General features: G+C 37.3%; 1 protein-coding gene across 2 annotated transcripts in view; it reads left to right on the top strand.

Moving 5' to 3' along the window:
• Window positions 1-23,718, top strand: part of SIPA1L1 (signal induced proliferation associated 1 like 1) — a 213,072-nt gene that overhangs the window by 113,669 nt on the left and 75,685 nt on the right. For both annotated transcript variants that reach the window (XM_029964125.1, XM_018082653.1), the window contains exon 4: window positions 20,203-22,021. In XM_029964125.1, the coding sequence (XP_029819985.1) occupies window positions 20,524-22,021 (1,498 nt within the window). In that variant the 5' untranslated portion in view covers window positions 20,203-20,523. The remainder of the gene's footprint in view (window positions 1-20,202; window positions 22,022-23,718) is intronic.

The following is a 23,718-nucleotide window of genomic DNA, read 5'->3' as shown; positions in this document are numbered from 1 at the left end:
GGATAGTTTCTTTTCATCCTGCATGTTCTCTTCCTGCTAACCCTTGTTTTGTCCATCTCTCTTAGTCCATTTTGCTCTACTGGGGCCACTGGTGTTTCAGGAGTTTGTTTCAGTTACCTTGAAAGTTGGAACCTACAACTTGGCTTCACAGAAACTCCTCAGTTATCTTTGATTTATCAGTATTGGAGTGCAATAAAAAAAAATCCCAAAGCGTAAAACCCACCGAATTTAAGAAAGATAAGAAAAGAGAGGAAAAGATTGTACAAAGCAGAACGCAGGGTCTTTGCTTGGCATACTCCTATTCCTGCAGTTTACCCAAACTGCTCCTCCTTTTGTGAGTACTATCATCATGACCAGTTCCTTGACAGGAAACTTCTGTAACTTTATTGATTCCTTTATTCCAGTCTTCTCTGAAAAGCTTGTTACACACGTGGATATTCAGGAAGCTCATGGCATCACAAGACAAGAACTCAAAATAGAGTTCTCAGCAGGGGAACTCTTAATCAAGCACTAAGTTGAGAAGTCTTCAGCAGAGTGATGATCCAGCTCTTTTTGGTGATGGGATCAAAGCTAATTAGGATTAATGTTTTCCTCCAGTTCATAACTACCTCAACTTCTGTAAATGAAAAGCAGTTGTTAAAGCACCATAAACATTTGTTAAATAATTGGTCTGAGAAGCCAGCTACAGGACCTTGCAAATTATGAAACTCTGTAAGTTTTCAGTCAGTAAGGAATCATAGAAAAAGAATTTTATTTGGAAAAATTTGGAAGCGTAGGTAATGTTAGTACATTCTATTTATTTTTTTCTCTCTGGTGGTTAGAGCTGTGGGTATCAGATAAAAGCTGTTGCTGTGTGGTAAACTTGGATATTAATTGGATGGCCAGCACAAGTTCTGTGCATTACTGAGATTTCACACATGAATGTTCTTAGTAGGATTTTGATGGTGCACAGGACTTGTGCTTCAGTCTCCTGACTCTGTAGCAAATTCTCTCTCAGTTACTAAACCAGGGCAAAGAATACATTTCTGCAAAAGGCAGAGAAGAGTTTTAGTTCATGCTGTTGACCAGTTTCAGTGGGTTTTTCTTTCTTGCTGCAAGTTCTTTATTGATGTCGCCATAACTCCTTGAAATACCACTGCCTTTTAATGACTTCCTTGTCTCCGGCCACTGGCATAGTACATAGAACTAGTGATGAAAACACAGTGCAGGAGTACTAAAAATTGAACCCAGAAATGAATGTGGCTTGATATGTAGGAGGACTGATGCCCCAATTCTAGTGCCTTACTTAGAAGAATAAAAAAAATTAATCCTATAATTTGGAAGTAATAGAGGAGGAGGCTACATTTGCAACTCACTGCTCCATCTTTTAAGTACATGGTTTTCATGTTTCTATTTTCGATTTTTACTTGGTAAGTGAATCAGTCATTCTGTTGTCTGTTGTGAAAATCTTTGATGCATTCCAGCATGCATCCTTAGTAAGGAGCATGGAAAGAAAACCAATTGCTGTGCAGGTTGATAAAGCCACTGACTAAAGTTTCTGTCTCTACTTCACAAGAAACCCCATAGTATTCTTGATTTATGAATGTGTGCACACTTGTATTCATCAAGAATATAGAAATCAACTTTGGGCCTTGATTTTGGAGAAAAAAGAAATAACACTGTGGTTTTGAGGTAATGGAAAGACAATGGGAAATAAATGCTTGTAATTACATTGAATATACCTGCATGTTTGCTTCTAAATGGAAGACGAACTTGTGGATTGTTTCACACTAGATTCTTCTTAGTCTTGCATTAATGGTTGACAGTGCCTTTATTTCTTCCTACATACATATAAAATAAAAAGATACAAAAGGGACCCCTATCCTGAAGAGAAATCCATACTGCTAAGATGTCTATTTTTATTTTGGCTACTGACTTCATCAGAGAAGCAGAGCACAGTGTGCTGCATACCACAGTAGTGTGTTCTCTGAGCAAAACTGTAGCCTGTTGATAATGGGGTCTCCTTAGTCGTGAACTTTTTTCTCCCCATTTACTTAAAGGTTGGTTTGGTTGTGTACACAGTGGTTATTTCAAGTAATTATTTGACTTTAAAGTCATCTTTGTTATACTAACAAAACCAAAACCACTTTAAAAGTATTTTTTAACAGTAAAAGACCTGTGATCTTCATTCTGCCCCCACATTTATGTTTTAAAGGTTTAACGAGAGGATTAATTATAATAATTCAAGTTCTATCAATAAGGCTTTTTTATGCAGAATAGTAGAGTGAATATGGGTTTAAAACAAAACATTTTTTTTAAGCCAGGTGCTTATGAGTCTAAAGTTTGATTTGGATTTCTTAACCTGTTAGTTCTTAGATACTTTGACATGATGATCTGCTCTCAAAAGAAGACATTCGGAGGTGTTGGCAGTGTTTGACAAAGGAGTTTGATTAAAAGGATCACCAGGTCATAATGAAGTTTTGAGTATAATCAGAAGGAAAAAAGAATAATTGAATCTTTTCCTTTTCTTGCCCATATCAAGGTCTTTAAAGCCACTTGTGGGAACTCTGCATTTTTGTAGTGTCCTCAGCTTGGCAGTCATAAACGTGACAGCATGGGAGTGTTTGAAAAAGACTTCAAAATTTTTTCAAAGCATCTAAGAATGCTCCAGAACAGTAATTTTTAAGTTTCCACTATATGTGAAATTACTTTAACTGTAAAATACAGTAGTACAGTACTGTCTGCTTACTTATGTTGTGGTTTGAATGGTGATATGGTTAATAAATTATTTATACTGCTAGTTCACGCAAAAATGCTGGTTTTTACTAAAGGGTTGTTTTTCTCCCACTCTTGTTATCAGCATGTTTCGTTGTGCGCAAGTATTTTCAGGTATTTGGTAAATCTCTGTATGCACCAGTGACTTATCTCTGCTCATTTTCTCCTCTGCTGATTAACTATTGATCATTAGCCGCAGGAATTGTGTGCTAATACAGCCTCTCTGCTGGAAGTTACGTTGTTGATCTACAATAATATTTGTAAGAATCAATACCCTAGAAATACAGCACTTTACTGCTGCCACTTATTATCAGTCAGCATCTGTTCAGACTGCTCACCAAATTGTTACACCTCAAAAACAGTACAGTAATTTGTTATTCAGTGATTCATTTCCCACTGGTCTAATGCAAGTCTAATTTTTTTGGCCTATCTGTATAGGAATTCCTGTATATCAGTGATTATAAAGGTGTATTTTTATAGTATTTTAAGTACGTACATTTTAGCTGCTGTGCTGATACATAACTATTTCAGTTAAGAAATAATTTTCATATTAATATTTCAAATAATTTTCTATTTACGAACTTTTCATTTTGGTTTTTAAAACTGGAAGCTAATCTTTCTGAGTGTACTCACACTACCTTCACAAGTAGTAGTCATGACTGTTTCTGTTTCTCAAACTTCTGCATCATCTCTGCACTGAGCATTGCCTTCTGTCTTAATGAAGTTCAATTTTAAGTCTCTAGTCTGTGTTCTTAATGCTTTAGTTTTCTTCTGTGGATGTTACTTAAGGGAGCTCTGACCACTTACTTGAGGACACGTGAGGTAGGGAGGGATGTGTTACTGTGGATGTGAGTTGGATTCTGCTATTATCACTAATGCTTTGAGCTAATGTACTGCAGCAGGAGGGGTATCAAAATGAAAATAGTGTTCATACAATGGAAATAAATGCAACTTTTGAATTACTGTTGTTGTGGTTTAACCCCAGCCAGCAGCCAAGTTCCACACAGCTGCTCGCTCACTCCCCCACCAGTGGATTCGGGGAGAGAATTAGAAGAGTAAAAGCCAGAAAACTTGTGGGTTGAGATAAAGACAGTTTAATAGGGAAAGCAAAGGCCATGCAAACAAGCAAAGCAAAACAAGGAATGAATTCACTGCAGGCAGGTGTTCAGCCATCTCCAGGAGAGCAGGGCCCCATCGCATGTGATGGTTACTTGGGAAGACAAACACCATCCTCCTTCTTCCCCCTACTTTATATACTGAGCATGATGTCATGTGGTCTGGAATATCCCTTTGATCAGTTTGGGTCACCTATTTCAGCTATGTCTCCTCTCAACCTCCCTTGCATCCCCAACTTCCTCTCCAGCGTGGCAGTACAAAAAGCAGAAAGGACCTTGGTTCTGTGTAAACCCTGCTCAGCAATAACAACAACATCTCTATATTATCAACCCTGTGTTCAGCACAAATCCAAAACACAGCCCCATACTAGACACTGTGAAAAAAATTAATTCTAGCCCAGCCAAAACCAGCACACTGTACTTCAAAATAAGTGTTCTTTTTAAAATTGAATTTAATCCACCAACCATTTATGGTTACAGAATATTCTGAGTTGGAAGGGACCGACAAGGATCATGGAGTCCAACTCTTAAATCCCTTCTACAAATTCTTTAGTCAGGGAGGATTGCCTTAATTTATTTTGGGTATGTAATTTAGATAAAAACACAGTGCTAAGTAAGAACTGAAGAATTAAAATACTCTTCCGTTCCTCAAAAATTTTTTTTTCTGAATCTGTACTAGGAACATGAATAATTTTCACAAAGATATAACCAGGCTCAATAAAACTTAATTCTCACAGCAGCGATAATCGTCATATTCAGTCCATAAAGTGCAATGAGCTGGAGAATTTTAGCATCGTGTAACTCAGATTATTACATATATTCAAAGGGATGTTCTTCCATGATTCCCAGATGCTTTAATCTCTCGGTGATCATTTGCAGGAGCAGTAGAAGGAGATCCATTGACTTAATTTTCATATGTGTTAGCACTAATGCAGCAGCATCCCGGTTTCTTTGTCTGTGACTTTCATGCAGCTTACATTCTACCTTTTTTCTCTCACTGCACTTTCTTGCTTTCTTCACATTTCACATATACTCAAACCAAAATATTTTCTCATGCCATACTTTGAACTTATGACTTTTCTCCTTGAAGTTAAGTAAAATAGTGGGAGTTGATGCAGTGACTTTGTATGAGTGGGAAGTTATGATACCACTTATAAAACAACTGCCATTTGAAAAATGGCAATATCAGTCTGTTCTCAGTGCACTGTTTGCACAGTTCATTTAGAATATTTCAGTATCATGAACAGATTTTTTATTTATCAGTTATGCAGGACTGTGGCATAGTAGCAGTGCACAGCTCTGTGACATCTCCTAGTGTATGCAGATTTTTCAGTTTAAGCTGGGTATTGTTGCTGGTATATAATGTACTTTTCACCTTGAAATCAAAGCTTTCCATTCTGTTTTAAAAAGCAAGCTTTGTAGTGAAATGTGAAGTAGTTCCACATTTAGTGGCTGTAATGAATGAATGGATAAAAAACATCAGGGAAAAGAAGGTATTAGATTTCTTGTTTTCCCAGGCACATCCTTTTTCTCCACTGTTTATTTTCTTACTGTTTGGATCCTCTGACTATTAAAATAATCTTGTACCTTTCCACTCTTCTGGTTTTGATTTGCATTTTCCTGTTGTCTCACATGGTTTTGTCAAGAGGTTTTCTGTTGACAAAGGGGTGGAGGATGCCACTTCAGCTAGTTAATGTTAGCCTAGAGAGTGTGGTTTTGTAGACTTCCTCTATAATCAGTGAGGACAAAGCCAAAGTCTCCTTTAGGGGACAGTTCAGACATAAATGTTTGTGTTTTAGATTCAATGAGGACAAGACTTTCAGGGAAAGAACTTTCTGTTAGAGAAGTTGCTGTGATAGGAGAAATCCTCAAACTAGCTTTTAAAATAACCTGTTAGATGTAGTCCTGATGCTGTGATTGCATACACTAGCACGCTGCCAAAACATGAAAATGCTTATTTTTGTAATTTGATATTGTGAATAGCTGATGTCTGAGCAATAGATCTTAAATGATTATTTTGAAGTTAACTGAGTTTTGAAAGTAATTTAATTTCCGGAAACTGCATTAGTCTATACTAATTAGTGTATACTGTACCTCCCCAGACATTTTCTATTATGTGCCTTACCTTTTGGTTTGTTTCAGGGTTTTTTTCCCTCAATTTATTGGCTATTCTGACCTAATGACCCTTTTCTTGAAGCCCTCGGATTAGAGTAGCATGTGGATTTTGGGAGACAGATTTGCAATACAGAAGTAATAGCCAAGTTTTTAACTCAAACTTACAGGCAGTGCAAGTGTAACAGTTTTTAAGGACTTTGCTACTACTTTTCATCTGAGATCGTAATAGAAAAAGCATTTATTCCCTTAAGCTAATTTCTCTTATTAATAAAACTTGATATTTTAGGTAAGAACATAGCAAGACCTGTTCTGAATCAGACAAGTGCTGTATTTGTTTCCATGAAAGAGAAAGGTAGGAGCAAACAAATAGTTGCACACGTCATGCTATGTTTCCTAGTTTCTAGAAGTCTGACTGAAGAACTTCCTCAACTTCACGTTGAACTATTCGCACTTGAAACCTCTGATGACATTTTTCATATATGAACTTACCTGACAGCTTTTTCCTCTCAAGTTTCAGCATCCATAAGTCATGGTTATGATTTATAATTAATTATGCATCTTTGCTGGTTGCTTTATAGAAATTTTCTGTTTCTACAGTAACAGAACTGTTTGGAATATTTCAGTGGACACACCATAACTTTGTAGCACATAACTTCTCCCCACCCCTTTCAGAAAGTAAAAAAAAAAAAAGTCTAAAGATTAAAAAAATCTGGTTCATTTCACTGTAGAATTTCTTCCAATAACTGTATTATTTTGTTCTAATAAGAAAAAAAATTCAAATTTACTCTCTCTTCTGAGGTAGTGAACTACTGAAGATTGTCAGAAATTCCATATGTTTAATTTCAGAGAGAGCTAGTAATGCCTCACACTTCATATGTTTGAAATTTGTAACTACAATGATTGCTTATCTCAGCACAACTTCTGGCAAGTCTGTATAAAAGTACAGGTGAGCAGAAATTGGTCTAAGTGCTTTACTTGAAAGAAAACCAAATATTTTCAGTATAAAAGTATTTGGAAGCACTTGTGTGGTCTTAGGAATCTATGCTCACCAGGCAGTTTTAAAACTGTGATTTTGTTTTGAATCATCTCTCACTACTAGAAAAACTGACTCACTGAATTTGGTAAATGATGATCATATGCTTAGCATGAAGGATAAAGTAGTGAAAAAAAGAAGTATCTGTAGAACTAGCCATGCAATGTTTTTAGGTGTAACAGTTTTTTGTTGTGTGTGACCTACTGCAAGTAGATTGTCTGCTGTAATCTCATTACTGTGCTTACGGTAGGCTTGACAATTAGAGAAGGTTTAGTGAGGGTTACAACCCACATTGACCCGATGGGTCTAATTTTTATTTTTCCTTTCCCCCCAACCCTCCTTCAAACTGATATATGCACATAAGAAAGCTTGGTTACACTGGCATATTTCTGTAAAATCCTAGAGACTTAAACTTATGTAATTATTGAAGAGGATTTCCTTCAGTAGGAGGATAAATTGTGTTTTGGGAGCTCTGGTTTCCCCATCTGCTTGGGTTTATTGCTTGTTGGAAATCTCTCTTCTCAATAGGTCTGTAGAAATTCAACAATTGCCCCTGCTAGCAGTGAAGGGCTTTTGTTCTATCTCATCTTGTGAGAGACACCTCTCACGTTTCTGCTTAGATTCAGAGGCTGTGGCTTGACACTGTGACTTACTAGTGAAATAGTGGTAACACAGGAGTTCATAAAAGTATGTAGAATCTGAATTTTAGAAGTGTGATGGTGTCACTCTTTCTGTGCACTTACAAAGCACCAGTTTAAGTGTGACATTAGTATGTTTGCCTGTGTTCAAACCCCACATTTTGGGGTTAGATTTTGTGAAGGATGTTTGTCAAAGTAGACCCTACACTGCTGCTATTGTGACCAGGGGGAAATTTTGAATTATAATGAAGACTGAGCATTGCTAACATCAGACTGTTTACTGAATCAACTTGTCATAAAAGACAACCATTTTTCTGAAAGCTTTTCCCCAGGAAAAACTCCAAGTTTCAGTGTAGAAAGATGAGTTGCTTTCAACAGTGATGGTATCACTGAGCAAAGTTTCCTTAATGGAAGAAGGTATAAAATCGTCTAGTCTTCAGAGGGTGAAATCAAGACCTAATTTATCTTGAAATGTAACAAGCATATTGTGGAGCATGGGAATGATCCCTTTCAGATCAGAAATCCTACTGAGGAATTATTTGCTATGCTTCACAATTGCTGACATTTTCAAGTAGTTTTCAGATATTGATCTGCCCAACAATAAAATCCCCATTTCAGAGTAAAAGAAGAGTAGACAAGCAAAAAGAAAGTGTGCATGCTTAAGAAAATGCAGCCCTGCAAATCAAAGAAGGCATATATGGCTTCAAAGTACTGTTTGTATTGCTAAAAACTCCCTAGAACTCAAAGCAGGGCTTTCCAGTTGTGAGCAGATGTGGCTCCAGCTGATGCAGTAGGAATCATTTCAACCCTGTGTGAGCAGGGAGGCACATTAGCTTTCCAAGTTTGCTTTCTGTGGAGGATCTGCAAGGACCTGGGGGTTGCAGTGGCAAGCAGAGCTGAGGAGGATTCTGCAGGTATCACCATCCTCAGCATAGGGCGGAGCTGCAGCCTTTGGATAGTTCATGCCAATTCCTGTGGTGTTAAGTTGGCTGCGATGGCTTTTACCAAGTCATGCGTGGCTGGGGAAAGTCATCCCCCACATACACACATCAAGGGTGAAAAGTGGTGTGAGAACAGTATTTCTCTTTTTCAGAAAGGATTAAGAAACATTCTTGCTGAACTGTTATCAACGTGATTTTATATAATGAACCATAATCAGAAATAGTATGCAAGCCTGATTAAGGCTGTTGATGCAGTGAAACAGGAATACACCCACACATGTACTTTCTGTAGGTAATTTGCTTTTGAAGGTTTAGTATTGAAATCTAAATGATCTCAAACCTGTTTTCGTTTTATGAAATGTTTTTCATGCATGTGAACCAAGAACAGATGTAGATATTTCCTTTTGCTGACCATGGCTGGAGGGAAAAAAAAAATCACATAAGGCAGAAAGACTCTTCCATCATACTTAGTTTTGAATGCTAAAACCTCAAGTAGACTTGCTGGACTATGTTTGGGATTCAGTTAGAAAGAGGTAGGTTTATTTTTCTTGTCTATGCAAGTTATTGTAGCCCAGCTTACAGAGAAGTTAATAAATCTTATAAAGAATAAATTGGGTCTTGGGCTGGACGGGCAATTGATAAAAGACCTGCATGTACAGCTGGGCAGGTCAGATACCCAGATTTACTTACACTTTGAGACAACTGGTATTATTCAGCCATCCACCTAAATTTGCCTCTTAGGTTTAAAGATGCCTGGATGAAGTGCCAGTACTGCTGGCATATGTGTACTTGTAATAGACTGATTCTTATTTAAATTGCAAAGTGTGTTTTGTAGGTGTCACTGCCACCTTGCTTGCTCTTTTCAGTTTGTATCCTGATTTGCCACCTTGACTGTCTGGATTCATGACTGGAATTGCTTATTTTGGTTCTCTACCTGGTATTGCACTTTGGTGTAGATCACTTTACAAAATGGGTTGTGCACAGATTTTCACAATCACTCCTGAAGAGTTGGTGTATGTGGCCAGCTGGGTATTACTTTCCCTTTGTAGTTGCTGGAGACAACTCTCTGCCTTCAGCAGGTGACTTTAAAATTTAAGTACTGCCTATTTGGATGTTTTCAGTTACTTTTATTATATAGTCTATGTTAGGGCTATAGAACGTAACCTACCAACACCATCAAACCAAAGGGTGTCATCTACCTGTTGGTCACTGCTGAGAGATCTATACGAGAGAATTTCTAAATAACCTTTCTCCTTTTTCCACATGTGAAGAGTTCTTGCTCTGTTTGTCTTCTGAAATCCAACCTGAACACCCACTCATAGCATAGCGCTCACAAGAAATGAATCTACAGAAATATTTATATCTAGCTTTATTATTTTCTAAACAATAAATGTTGCAATCATGCCGCATGCAGATTTCTGCTGGGTAACTGCATGTTTTGGCAGGTTTGTTTTTTTTTTCTTTCTCTTTCTACATTGTTTTATTCACCACTTGAAACATTTTAGATGCAGAACAGTAATTTATGTACAACCAGTCTGGCTTTTGCCTTGTGTTTTTTTGTACATTCCCATATGCAGAAGGAGAGTGACATTGAAATATTCATTTAGCAAAGTCAGGCTTGTGTAGTTGTACTCATTCCCTGCTAGGTTTTTGGAGCTGTTTGCAGGTTTTTACATCATTCTTTTGCATTTCACATTGAAAGTTTCAGACATCCTTTTCATTTTTAAAGCTGATATCATTAAGGAATGTAGCACACTCCTCTTTGTCACCTGGTGATAGAGCACCTAGTGCTCAGAAATCCTGTCAGTTGTTTACAGGTCCCATCTGTATTTTTCTGATATATTTTCATACCCAAAAAATTGGCAAAGTCTTCCTTAAAACAGTGTTTCTTTTAGTCCTAATGTTAAAGGACATTTTAAAGGGAAATTAACAAAAAAAGCTATATAGAGGCCTATGTGGAGGTTGAGCTCTTTATTCCTTTATATCCATGAAGGTGATATTTTGGAAAGTAAATGTGTAATGCATATATTTGTAAGATAAATGTAGTTGTCAATGACAAAAAGCTCTTTATATGCTTTTTCTCATAAACCGGAAAGTGAATTATCCCCAGGGATCTCTGATGTCATACCCATTTATGTTATATAAGAGTTAGAGAAACCTAAAAGTTTGGGTGGTTTTTTTTTTTTACTGGTGGATTTAATGTTCCTCATAAGTTTAGATTTACATAGCATGTATCTCAAATGGTAAGCTAAGATGGTTTTCTTTTTTTTTTGCTCTGTGGGATGACTGTGTTTAGCTCTTAATGAAACCAACCTAGTAAATAAATGTCCTCCTTGGACAAAGACCACAACCTTTCTAGTTTAGGAGTATCTGTTATACCAGAGGACTGAGAGGACTTGCCATAAGCACTGCTGAAAGCATATGTGACTTACTGAATCTGATGCCATGCCTTCTATGGGAACAATTTAATTATCTGAAGAAAAATGTTATTTCATCTGGTTATTGTTTTTGTTTGCTTGTACGGATAAAGCTTCAGAAAACACAAAATGTGGTTTCAAGGAAGAAGATTGTGCCTAATGTTCCGTTCTCTGCTTTGGGGTGGGGTCTATTGGAGAAATTCAGCAAGCAGTAATCCATCAACATCACTAAAATAGTGGTCTAAATGTTTGCTAGTGGTGATGCCACTACGGTGGCAGTGATTTTAGAGTCCTTTGCACATTAATACATAACTAATTTTGAAACCTGTTTTAGTGTTCCACTAAAAGGACACAGGAGTTTGGCTAGTAAATGGGATTACATGTTTGGGATTTAAATGATTGCAGGCAAAGTATGAAACTGAGGTCTAAGAGAAAAATGAAAAGAATGGAAAGCATTAAAGTAAAGAGTTGCTAAAAATTATTCATGCTTTCATATAAAATCTGTTACTAATTTTTTGTTTTGTCTTCTAAAATAAGTATATACATAAGAACACAATTAAAACTTTTTTTCTTTACACCTTTTTAACCTACTTTTATTATTGGGGGCAAGTGTGTCTATTTCTTTTTACTACTTGTTTTTCTACACTTTTATATCAGGTTCTTTATACGGATATACCAGTATGGTTCCAAGAGCTTAGCAGTATTACAAAATTTGTAATTAAAAAAAAAAAAAAGTTGTCCTATTGATGAAAAGAATATTACTCAATTTTTAGGGTTTTTTTCTAAAAGGATTTATGGTGGAAGGCTGTGAAGGGATCAGCTGAGTGCATTTCAATTTGAATGTTCCAGTTGTCCACAATCATATAATTAAAAAAAAATATATATATTTTTCAAGTATCTTTCTTTAAGGTTTTTAATTGTCTTCCTTCCTTGGTGTTGCACACTTGGCTGCATATGGCAGTTATTTGAAACGGAAGCTGCTGTACTTCTTGCAGAGATTATTTGAGGATTACAAACTTCTTTATCTGTTCAAACATGTGAACTGCTAAAAGGATCTCTTTCTTACTCTCTGTAGCCCTTGTATGACTTTACAGTCTGGACTATGATTTTCAGTACAATTATTTTTATGCTGTCTTTACTTGGATAAAGTTTGAATTAAACCTGTAAACCACTAGTTGTTGTGGAAACTCTTGTTTAAATGACATGAGGATTAATTACAACATTTGCCTATGTTATATTTATGTACTTCTGTTTAGAGAAGCTTTTGAGAGATAACATTAACATCTTGTGTGTAAATAAATGTAGATGTAGGTATACAAAAATATACGTGCTATATATACCTACACACAAAAACAGAACATCTTTTCTAGGGGAAAATATTTTAACTTTGTGTTAAAGTCTTTGTCATAAAAGAATACCATTTAGGCAGGTCAATTGACATTTTTAATAGGTTGTTTGGGGGAGAAAAATCCTTTTTTAGATGTGTACTTTTAAATACTATGTTTCAGTAATAGCTTGAACTTGGTTTTCACTTTACAAACATAGTGTTTGATTTTATGAAACAACTTCCAGTTGCTTTCTGATGTTTTTTGTGGGTTGGTTTTTTGTTTTGTTTTTCTTTTTTTTTAATATACAGAACTGTATACAGAATAGAATCAAATAATGATCTACTTTGTATTGTCACATCAGCAGATTCACTGAACACCTATTAGTCATTTGGAAACTTGAAGAAATGATACTTCATTTGATGAGATGCTCAGCTGTCTTATGAGTGGCTTTTGTTGAGGAAGCAAACTGAGGTTTGAAATTCGAATCTGATGGTGTTTGTCTACCTGATTTGGGGGCCATGGCCAAACAGGCTGCGTGGCAGAAGGGTCCTGGGGATGAGAAGGAAGGATTATGGAGGGCGATTGCTGGCAGTGGTGGCAGTTGGCCTTAGAGTGAAAAGAAACAGGATGTGACTGGTGGCTCAAGGGGCCTGGGGCACCAGCAAAGGAATGATGGCAAGGCAGGAATCAATGAACACTTTTGGTGTGGATATCAGGTAATAATCCCCCTGCTCCTAATTCTCCTCTCCACCACTACAGCAGTATCTTTAAAGCAGGAGCAATAGTTGGAAGAGCTTCTTCAGGAATGTGTGTGAATACGAAATGCTCTCTAGGTGATTAATATGGGGGTTGTTGGAAACAAAGCCCATTAATTTTAGGTAAAATTTAACTTTCACTTCTGAAAAGCTGCTTTTGTTTCTCCCTTAAACACATGACTTCATGATCAGTCAACCTATGGAGAAATAGAACTCTGTGAAGGTTTGGTAACTGGTTGACTTTCATGAAGGCAGCAGAATATTAATTTAGGGAGGAGCAACTGCAGTGATAGAGCAAAGGAATATAATGGTGTTGGGAAAAAGATTTTAAGTGCTAGCAAAATGATGGGTTTATATTTTTTAATAATCCTTTTATCAAATTAGTGACAGTCCGACACCTATTAAAAACATAAAATTAGCTTTGAGTTGCACTCCAGACTACTTAGAAGCAACTGGAAGTTTAGAGGTAGTAGGTTAAGCATCCTCTTTCCCCTCTTCCAAACTGAGGTCTCTCACTCAACATGTTTGTGGCATGTCACGAGATGTGGTGATGACTGCATGTACAGATATGACCAGCATGAACGTAGCCAGTGGTGCAGCGCAGAGACTGCAGGCTGAGCTCTTTCTCTGCATTGGTCCCGAAGGTATGCTGGAAACAAACTTGTGGCTATGCTGGAGGAGAAAGGAGGCATTTGAGCCTTTGTGCTATGATGTGGGTATGAGCAAGCAAAACTCAGGAAGGAGAATCCGTGGTCCTTACTGTAATTGACAGCTCTTATGCTGAACTGTACCTGTGCCAGCATGTATAGCCCATTTTGGGGGGGTTTGTTTCTTGGTCTGTGTTTTTTCCTTTGGTTTTGGTTTGTGATTTTTCTTAGGTCAGAGTCTTGCAGTATCAGATGTTAGTCATTGATTAACTTGGGCACTTTGCAGTAAATTGTAAGAGTCCACACACAAGGGAGAGCAGTCTGTTTCTGGAACCACTACCCAGGGATGCAATATAGCAACAGCTAGAAACGGAGAAAGAAACATATCTTTAAAATAAGAAAAGGGAGGGGTATAAATCAATCTGCTTTGTAGTTGCTAAAAATTTCACTTTTTGGAGAGACAGTATCTGTGAGCTAGAATATTTTGCTTGTATGTATTGGCACTGGTTTAGAGTTACTTCCTAGGGAGCAAGCGCTCCTTTCAAAAGTAAACTGTTGTCATTAACAATCTCGTTCCAAGAATAGAATGCAATTAGCATACAGGAAGATTTGTCAGCATCTCCCTTTCAGATCCTGTAAGTTAGCTTCCAGGAAAGGGATTCTGCATTTAATTAACTAGATGAATGACATTGGTACCAAAATGGAACACGAGTGTTGGAAGTAGGAATGACCATGTGCAGTGCCTTTTCTCTCTCTTCTTGCTTGGCTAAAAGGAGTTTTAAAGGGTTTGCTTCAGCAACAGTTACTTGTACACTTGGCAATTGTGATACTCGTGTCTTGATTAATGGATACGAAATGGATGTGAAAACAGAGGATGCAATTCTGGCTTTGAGATATCGTAGTATTTCCATGATGAATAATGAGTAGGAAGTCATAATGGAGCAAAATGTACTGAAGTGCACAGGTGGGGCGTTGCTGTATCTGTCACAATTTGATAGCTTTTATTATGCTTCATTTACCATCCTGTTATGTCATGAGCATTTACCATTGACTGCAGGAGACTATGATTATTAAGTGTGACTTCATGGCCTTTTGCACAGGGAGGCCAGCTGGTTTGCTGCGCTCTGAGCCAACCAGTGGTTTACAGCTGTGTGAGCAGGGCTCGAAACCTGAGGGAGCAAATTCTGCTGAGTGCCACAGCAGATGCACTCAACTCGGCACCCTCCTCTAGTGACTGCACACCCTCCGGTTATTTCACCATGTAAGCAGAGCAAGTTTGTGTTTGTCTGTAAAAAGGCATACTGCAAGAGTGCAGAAACTAATGGTAGCAGCTCACATTAATTACTATTACTTCCTAAAATCAATGTAACCTTGCCTAAGTTCACGTGTATTTGCATCAGCTACTTCAGCAGAGAGCGAAGGTAAGAATAAAGCACTATTAAATCTCAGCAGATCAGTGCAGGTGATCGTTGTGTGTATGGCAACAGATGGCACACAGTGTCCTCAGGGCATAGGTTTTCTTCTGATAGTTAGGGTGTGAGGAAACATTGAGAGAAACAGGGAGAAACACAGACTTGCTGACTTGTGAATTGGTGGCAGATTTTGTTGACACCATAAATGGGGAAGGTGGAGGAGAAGAAAAGAAGGTTGAGGGAATCTCTTTCATCCTATGCAGAGCTGACAATTATCACAAACTCAGTGAACAAAAAAACCAGCAATTCCTTTAAGTTCAAAAAATAAAATCACGAAGTTAGTAAAATACCAAATACTATTCTTCAAATAGCCTTTCACTTGGTAAAAATCTCCTCAGAAAAATGAACCTTTTAACTTTTCTGCAATTATAATGATGAAAGTAATCCTGGGAAGAAAAGGATAAAGTTAATAATAGGTAACCACATAGAGCCAAGTATTTCTAAAGGCTAAATTGAATTTTTCTCCTCTGAGGAATTAATTTTCTGCAATTAGACATTATTTTGTACATATAATAACTTAATTGGCTGAGAAATTAATATTCCCTTCTGGGATTTGATCTGTTATAATTCAGGTAAGAATTTGTGACACAAATAGATAAGCTTTCATGTATAAAATATTTTTCTTTGTTCTCATTTATTTTTCTGTTTTCAGGGGAGCTGCTAGTTTTCCAGGGTTTATGACAATGCCAGTTCTTTTCCCAGTAAAAGTTAACAAGGATTACTGCCAGTAATGTGTGTGTGGTTACACTGCATTTCCTAAGTTACCTGTATTTCAGTAAACCCTGTGGAACAGAGATTTCATTTATGTTTTTAAAAACTGCTTGCAGGAAAATGTTATTCTGATTACCTTATCCTACTATTTTTGTGATTTTAAAGTATCTCTGGCAATATGTTGCATTTACCATCCTCTACTGTATTTTACTGTTTGGGGTGGAGCAGGTGAGTGTTATGGAGGCTTGGCAAAAGTGAGACTTTCCTAGAAGTAGAAAACTGATTCACTCATTTCCAAATGTTTAATTATAAAATGCCATTTTTAATGAGGGCTGATGCTGAAGTATGAAATGTTCCTCTGGAACATTATGAATCATAAATAATTTGGTGCCCCCAGATCTCTCTCTCTCCTAACATCAGAGTATTAGGATCATTAGCACCCATGCTTCTACAATCTAAAGTCTCATCATGTTCTCAGCAGATAACAGAGTAATTACTAAATCTCTTCAAGTAAGACTCAGTTGTGGGTAAAGTCACTACTTTGTAAGGAAAAAGAACGTGATCCCACATAAACTAAAGCTAGGAAAGACTGTAATAGAAGGTCTCTGAAATGATGTTTCAGGCTTGATCTCCTTTTCTCCATTCACCTGAACAAGTAGGTGTTGAATTATCTCATTTTGCTACCCGAATCCAAGATAAAAACTGATTACTGTGCAGTAGTTGACGTTTTTTTACTATCCTGAGCTGATTTGAGTGAGATTTTTTTCTTGATCAATTGCTTCTGTTCACTGCTTTGTATTCCAAAGGTGTCTAAGTGAAATCTTGATTGATAGGTCTTCATTTTTCTGGTGGCTGACTTCAGTTATGAGGAATATAAAACCAATATCCCTTGACTTACCTACCTTTTAAGAATGATGTAGGACTGCAAAACTATCTTGCAATTCATCTACAAGGACCTTTTAAGTTTTATCAGAATAGTCCTTTGTCCTACAGCTATAACACCAGTTTTGGAGGAGGGAGCAAAGTGATCAAAGAGGTAAAATAGAAAGGAAAAGAATGAAGATAGGCTTGTAGCTCATTTTGAGTTGAGAATAGACGCAGGGTCTGCTAGTGCTGGTAAGAAACCAAGAATAAACTTTGTCCTAAGAATCTGAGACCCATTTTGAACAGATCCTTGGACTGCTTTAGTAGTTATTGTATGTAATCTGATAAGAAGATAATTGGTTTTCCAAGCTTATTCTCTTAACTGGTTTTTAATTGATATTATCAGTACTAAATTTTCATGTACCCTTTCAGTAGTTTTTGCATGTGGTTTTCATTTACAGCTTTTTATATGTAGCTGTTCATCTGAGTATTTTTTGGCCTCCTCATTAAGTTCAGATGAATTGGAAAAGTGTACATTTTCTTGGTTATGCTAGTTTGGCCTTGCCATATTCTGTTTGCATACTCATAGCTCCACCTTGAATTGTTATTTTTTCTATATTGAAATAGTAACAAAATACAAAGTGTTTCTCCTCACAAATGCTGCAGTTGTCTTTAGAGGTGGGTACTATGCTGCCTATCTTGCTGTTGTAACAAATTTTAATAGATCACATATTCTGTGTTAGCAATTTTGCTGCTTAATATTTAATTTTCTGCAGGTTTTCCACTTGAAAAATAGCACCTGTCACTGGTAACTGATGGTCATTTAAATCAAGTGTGATACCCCCGTCTTTGACGCTGACATGTTTTGCAAGTAATTAATATAAGAAAAGATTAAAGTACTGATTGCCATTATTTTTTATTTTCCATTAAAGCTGGTAACTGGTGTACCCAGGACTTGTGCTTTAGGAGTTTTTAATGTTATCAAATGCAATATTTTCACTTTATTTTGTTTGGAGCTAAACAAACCTTTTAGACCAGACTGTTAAGTCTCAAATTAGACAGTGGGGTGAGAAGGTCTAGAGAAATAAACACAGACAGGTGGTTTCAGTCTCCACAAAATTTGACTTATAAGTGATTTATTCATATAAAGATAGACACAGGCAAGGGTGGAGTTAAGGTCTTCTGTGTATGATATTAACTATTACCTTAATTATTTATGGCCTGTATTCCAACTGCTGCAGCAGATGAGCGAGGACAAGTGCAAAAACCTGCAGAACATGAAACAGGTGGTCCCCAGAGTCAGAAATTTTTAAAGCTGAGTCAGGAATAGAAAATTTCTTTTGGAAAATATACTGTGTGGTTCTGTAATTAATGACAGTACCGTACATACAACAGGTCAAGAATAACTTAAATAGACCACTTAGTTGTATTTTTTCATGTATGATTGCATATATGTTTGGGGGTTTTATATATATATATATGTATATATGTATGTATATCCTTACTTATTTAGGATTGTTGTCCTGGAACTTTTTAAAGGAAAAAAAATAATTTGGGGGGATAGGGGTAACTGGTCACCACCAAACTCGGTAATTTTTAGAGTTGCTAAAAACTGAGAGTGAAATTCTGCCCTTAAGTTAATGAGAAACCTGTAGTAGTTGTCTTCTATGAAGACAGGCTGAGAGATCTGGGGTTGTTCAGCCTGGAGAAGAGAAGGCTGTGAGGAGACCTCATTGCAGCCTTCCAGTACTTAAAGGGGACTTTGAAAAAAGGTAGGGACTTTTTACATGGACAGATGATGATAGCACAATGGGAAACAGTTTTAAATTTAAAAAAGTGAAGATTTAGATTAGATGGTAGAAAGAAGTTCTTTACTGTGAGGGTGGTGAGGCACTGGAACAGACTGCCCAGAGAAGTTGTGGATGCCCTATCCCTGGAGATGTTCAAGACCTGATCAAGTGGGTGGCATCCCTGCTCATGGTGGGGGGGAGTGGTTGGAACTAGATGATCTTTAAGGCCCCTTCCAATTTGAACCATTCCATGATCCTATGACTTTAGAAACATTACAAGGAAAAGAACCATTTATGTAAATGGCTGTGCAAATACAGTAATACCTTAAGTGACTTGTGCTTTCTTGTTGTGTGTGATACAGTCAGTATGCATTTTAAGTATTCCTTACATGTTGAGCTTTATATAAACAGCAGCTATTTCAAAGAGGTGTAGTATATGGCAAGTGAAGTTAAAACATGATGTCTTTGGAGGCAGAAAGTGCCCTGGCTTGGTATTTAATTAGTGTGGTGCAAAGTACTGTAGTTCTGAGACTGCAGAAAGTACTAGTTTCCCCGGAAGCATCAGAAAGCCTTGATTTGTAGACAATACTGTATTGTGAATGTAGTGCTGGTTCAGCAGCATCTCTTTGCACACATTTGGCAAATATTTAAAGGCCACATTTTGTGTAATTGGTTCAGCCTTTGAAAATTATTAACTTCTTTGTGTTAAAGGATGTACAGAGCAGTGCAAGATTTTTATCTTGACAATCCCATGCTTTTGTCTTCTACTAGCAACGATGTATTTGTGGATTATTTTTTTTAGCTCCTCAAAGGGCAGTATACAAAATGCTTTGTAATCACTTCAGTACTGATGAGGTATGGGAAACCATTTAATTTCTATGACTTTGTAAAGATGGATTATACAGGAGCTGTGGCAGACAATATTTTGTTAGCCAGGGAAAATGAAACTTTTCTTATCAAGTTACTTAAAAGTATGTGTTTCGGTTAAGCTTTAGCCTTTTTTGTTGTGAACTCTCTGCAGAGGCGATACATACTTTCTGGACTATGCAGGTAATCTGCAAATAAGGCTGTGCAAAGCACAAAATAAATGTTATTGACAGCCATTCTCTCTATTATAATTTTGTAATCTTTGCACTAATAAGTGTTTTTGTTAGCATGTCAGTTATTTACATTAATGGAAAAGTTGAATAGGCATTGTTAATACCTAATTGCAACCAAGGATGTATGACCCGTAAATGGCAAATTCTTTTAAGTGTTTAAGTAGTTCTGATTTGGCTCCTATCTAATTTCTCTGGGAAATGCTGTATGTGTCCTTCAGCTGAGGAAATTACCTCCCTACTTGTGCATTGTAACAGTACTACTAATCAGTTCATAAGGAAAACGTATTTATGTGTGGAATAAAAATCTGGAAGTTTTCAGAAGGCAACCCAACAATATTTAGAAAATTCCTCACCACTGTATAGCACAGCTCTGCACTTTTGAGATGAGGATCAACAGGATTTAAAAGCATGTTTATTAAAAATATTAGTTATGTGTAATAATTATTTTGATAGTTTCAGTTACCAAAAAACTTATATATTATTAAATAAATAATTATTTTATCTCTCTTTTTTCTACTCTAGGCTTAAAAGAAGCATAAATGATGGGATTACAACTGACATTTTGGAACACGAGTGATGTTAAAGCAATTTGAATGTATTGGATCATGGCTACTTCTTAAAATGCAGAAGTTCAAGGAAATTATTACTTATCAAAACCTACTGAATATCTGAATTTTCTGGACATCCTGCATTTAACTGTGTCCTTAAGTATCCATGATTAAGATCTCATGCAACCATTGTATATTTTGGAGACTATTCTCCAAAAGAGAACTGTGCATTTAAAAAGCAGAAATGACTGTGTCTTCTCTTGGAACTTACTAAGGTTGAACATACTGAAAGACCATGACCAGCTTGAAGCGGTCCCAGACCGAAAGGGCTGTTGCCACTGGGGTATCAGTTGGAACAGATGGCACCTCAAAAGTCCACTCGGATGATTTCTATATGAGGCGCTTTAGGTCACAGAATGGCAGCTTAGGATCTGCAGTCATGGCGCCAGTTGGACCTCCTCGCAATGAGAGTTCCCATCATGTTACCTCTACTCCTGGAGTCCCCAAAATGGGGGTCAGGGCAAGGATTGCTGATTGGCCCCCAAGGAAGGAGAACATCAAGGAAACAAGCAGATCTAGTCAAGATATTGAAACGTCAAGTTGCCTTGACAGCATGTCTTCTAAAAGCAGTCCTGGGAGTCAGGGAAGTTCTGTTAACCTGAACGCTAGCGATTCTGTCATGTTGAAGAGCATCCAGAGCACACTTAAAAACAAGACCAGACAATCTGAGAATCTAGATTCCAGGTTTCTTACACCTGATGGCTATCCCAGTTCCCCAAGGAAAGCTCTTCGTAGAATACGACAGCGCAGCAACAGCGACATTACCATAAGTGAGCTGGATGTGGATAGTTTTGATGAATGTATTTCACCCACGTTTAAATCTGGCCCATCTCTGCACAGGGAGTATGGCAGCACATCTTCCATAGATAAGCAGGGAACTTCAGGGGAAAGTTTTTTTGACTTACTGAAGGGCTATAAAGATGAAAAGTCTGATCAGAGAAGCCCAGCCACAGCTAAGCTTGGTGAGCTCCTGATTGCCAGTGGAAGCAAAGGTTCAGGATTCTCTCTAGATGTGATAGATGGACCTATTACTCAAAGGGAAAACCTGAGACTCTTTAAGGAAAGGGAGAAACCACTCAAGAGACGCTCAAAATCAGAGACAGGAGATTCATCTATTTTTCGTAAGCTGCGCAATGCCAAAGGTGAAGGGGAACTTGGGAAGTCTTCAGATCTTGAAGATAACAGGTCAGAAGATAGCATCAAGCCTTGGACTTGTCCGAAGTGTTTTGCTCATTATGATGTACAGAGTATTTTATTTGATTTAAATGAAGCAGCGATCAACAGGCATAACGTTATTAAAAGAAGGAACACAACAACAGGTGCATCTGCTGCTGCTGTAGCATCACTTGTCTCTGGACCCTTGTCCCATTCTGCAAGTTTCAATTCTCCAATGGGCAGCACTGAAGACCTGAATTCAAAAGGAAGTCTCAATATGGACCAGGGGGACGATAAAAGCAATGAACTAGTGATGAGTTGTCCTTATTTTCGTAATGAGATTGGTGGGGAAGGGGAGAGGAAGATCAGCCTTTCCAAATCTAATTCAGGTTCCTTCAGTGGGTGTGAAAGTGCCTCATTTGAGTCGACTCTGAGTTCTCATTGCACAAATGCTGGAGTTGCAGTTCTGGAAGTTCCCAAGGAGAATCTGATTTTACATCTAGACAGAGTGAAGAGATACATCGTTGAACATGTAGACCTTGGTGCATATTATTACCGAAAATTCTTCTACCAGAAAGGTAGGTAAATTTTATTTCTCCTTGAACAGACATGCAAAATTCAGTTGATGTTTAATAGTATTTGCAAGAATTATGTATGTCTTTAATCATCAGTGCTTAAGCATGGTATGTTTATGCACGTTACGTGCTATATCAAATAGTCTTTCACAGTGTTGGAGTATAAGAATGTTGAGGATTTTATTACTGATATATATGACAGAAATGACTACAAATTATAAATGTCTTGAAACACAGCTTTGTTATTCTTGGGAGGGGGCAGGGGTTGACATTTGAAAGATTAAAACCAGAAAATAAAATTGTAAAATAGAAGAACTTTCTTCCTTTCGTAGCAAGACTTGATGTACTGAGGATTTAGTGGAATGTGCATCTTGGAATAAATAATAATTGTGCATCTAACAGTAAATAATCAGTATAAACAAGGTTAAAATTCTGTCTTCCTCACTCACTATTTTCATTATAACCATCATTCTAGAAAGAAAATTCTAATCTGTCAGATTTTGTAGACACAAAGTATCACTATATAAATATCATCATACACACACATATATCCATGTTGCAATGACAACAACATATTTGAAAAGCCAGAATACAGGTTTTTTTTTATCACATGGTTCTGCTGTGAAACCAAGGATTATAATTTCCCTTGGAGGCATATGGGAGGGATTAAAAAACCCCAAACAACAGACCAAAGTTTTTTGACCTGTAGAAAAAAGCAAAGCCCAATCTTTAAACAAATACCCCTCTCACCAAAGTGATGGTGGCACCATAAGATGAAGATCTCGCTGTCTGTTCTTCATGATTCTGGAAACGATCAAAAAGTGGTGCAAACCAAAGTCCTTTAAAGTTTGAGTTCTGTCTGCAGGTTTGTGTGCCTCGCTGTGGTATCTCCTGATGGATAGAACTGGTCTGACTGACCTGAAGAGTGCTTGTTCCTTACCTACCAATGATCAGGACCGGTTTTCTTCTCTTTAGTGAACGCAGCTCAAAAGAGCTTGTTTCCTGCAGATAAAAACAATAGGGATGCCTGGTTAGAATTAAGTCAGTTAAAATCACCCTATAACTTCTTAACTGTATGTTATTGGTAATAATCTCATCTCCCATTTTTCTCTTGCCTTCAAAATATGTCCGTCTCTCGCCTCTTTATCCCTGCATTGTGGGGTGGCTCTTGTTACTCTTTCCAGTCTCCTCTTTCTGAAGTTTTTCTAGGGCTGAGCAGTAGCCTTTGCTGCATGTTTTTTGACAGTGTTGACCCACATCCTTTGGAGACAAAGAAGTTAGGAAAAATATTGGTTTCCTGGGAGCAGTAAACCAGATGTGTGATATAGGATGAGGTATATTTGGAGGGGAGACCCTGGGATTAGAGACCTTTGTCCGTGATTACCTTCCTATATGTCTACTTTTGGAACAATTTGATACCTTATCACTCTGAGTTTCGTGATCAGCAACTACAGGTGCGGTTTCACGCTACAGCTGACCTGATTTACCAGCATTTCATCGGTAAAAGGGGAAGATTTTATTCCTCTCCCTTGTACTTGTATTTCTCTTGGTTTCTGAAAACATGATAAACCAGTTGAGTTTACTAACCAGAAGAAATCTTGCCATCACAATAAATTTGGGGTTTATTGCATGGTTTTTTCTCTCTGGTTTTGGTGAGGCATATTATCTTTCCTTGCAGTCAGAGAAGTATCAAAGCCCTA

This window comes from Manacus vitellinus, unplaced genomic scaffold, assembly GCF_001715985.3.
Source record: "Manacus vitellinus isolate BGI_N305 unplaced genomic scaffold, ASM171598v3 scaffold_6_pilon, whole genome shotgun sequence".
NCBI lineage: Eukaryota > Metazoa > Chordata > Aves > Passeriformes > Pipridae > Manacus > Manacus vitellinus.
Note: the sequence above shows the minus strand (reverse complement) of the source record. Positions and strands in the feature narration are given on the sequence as shown.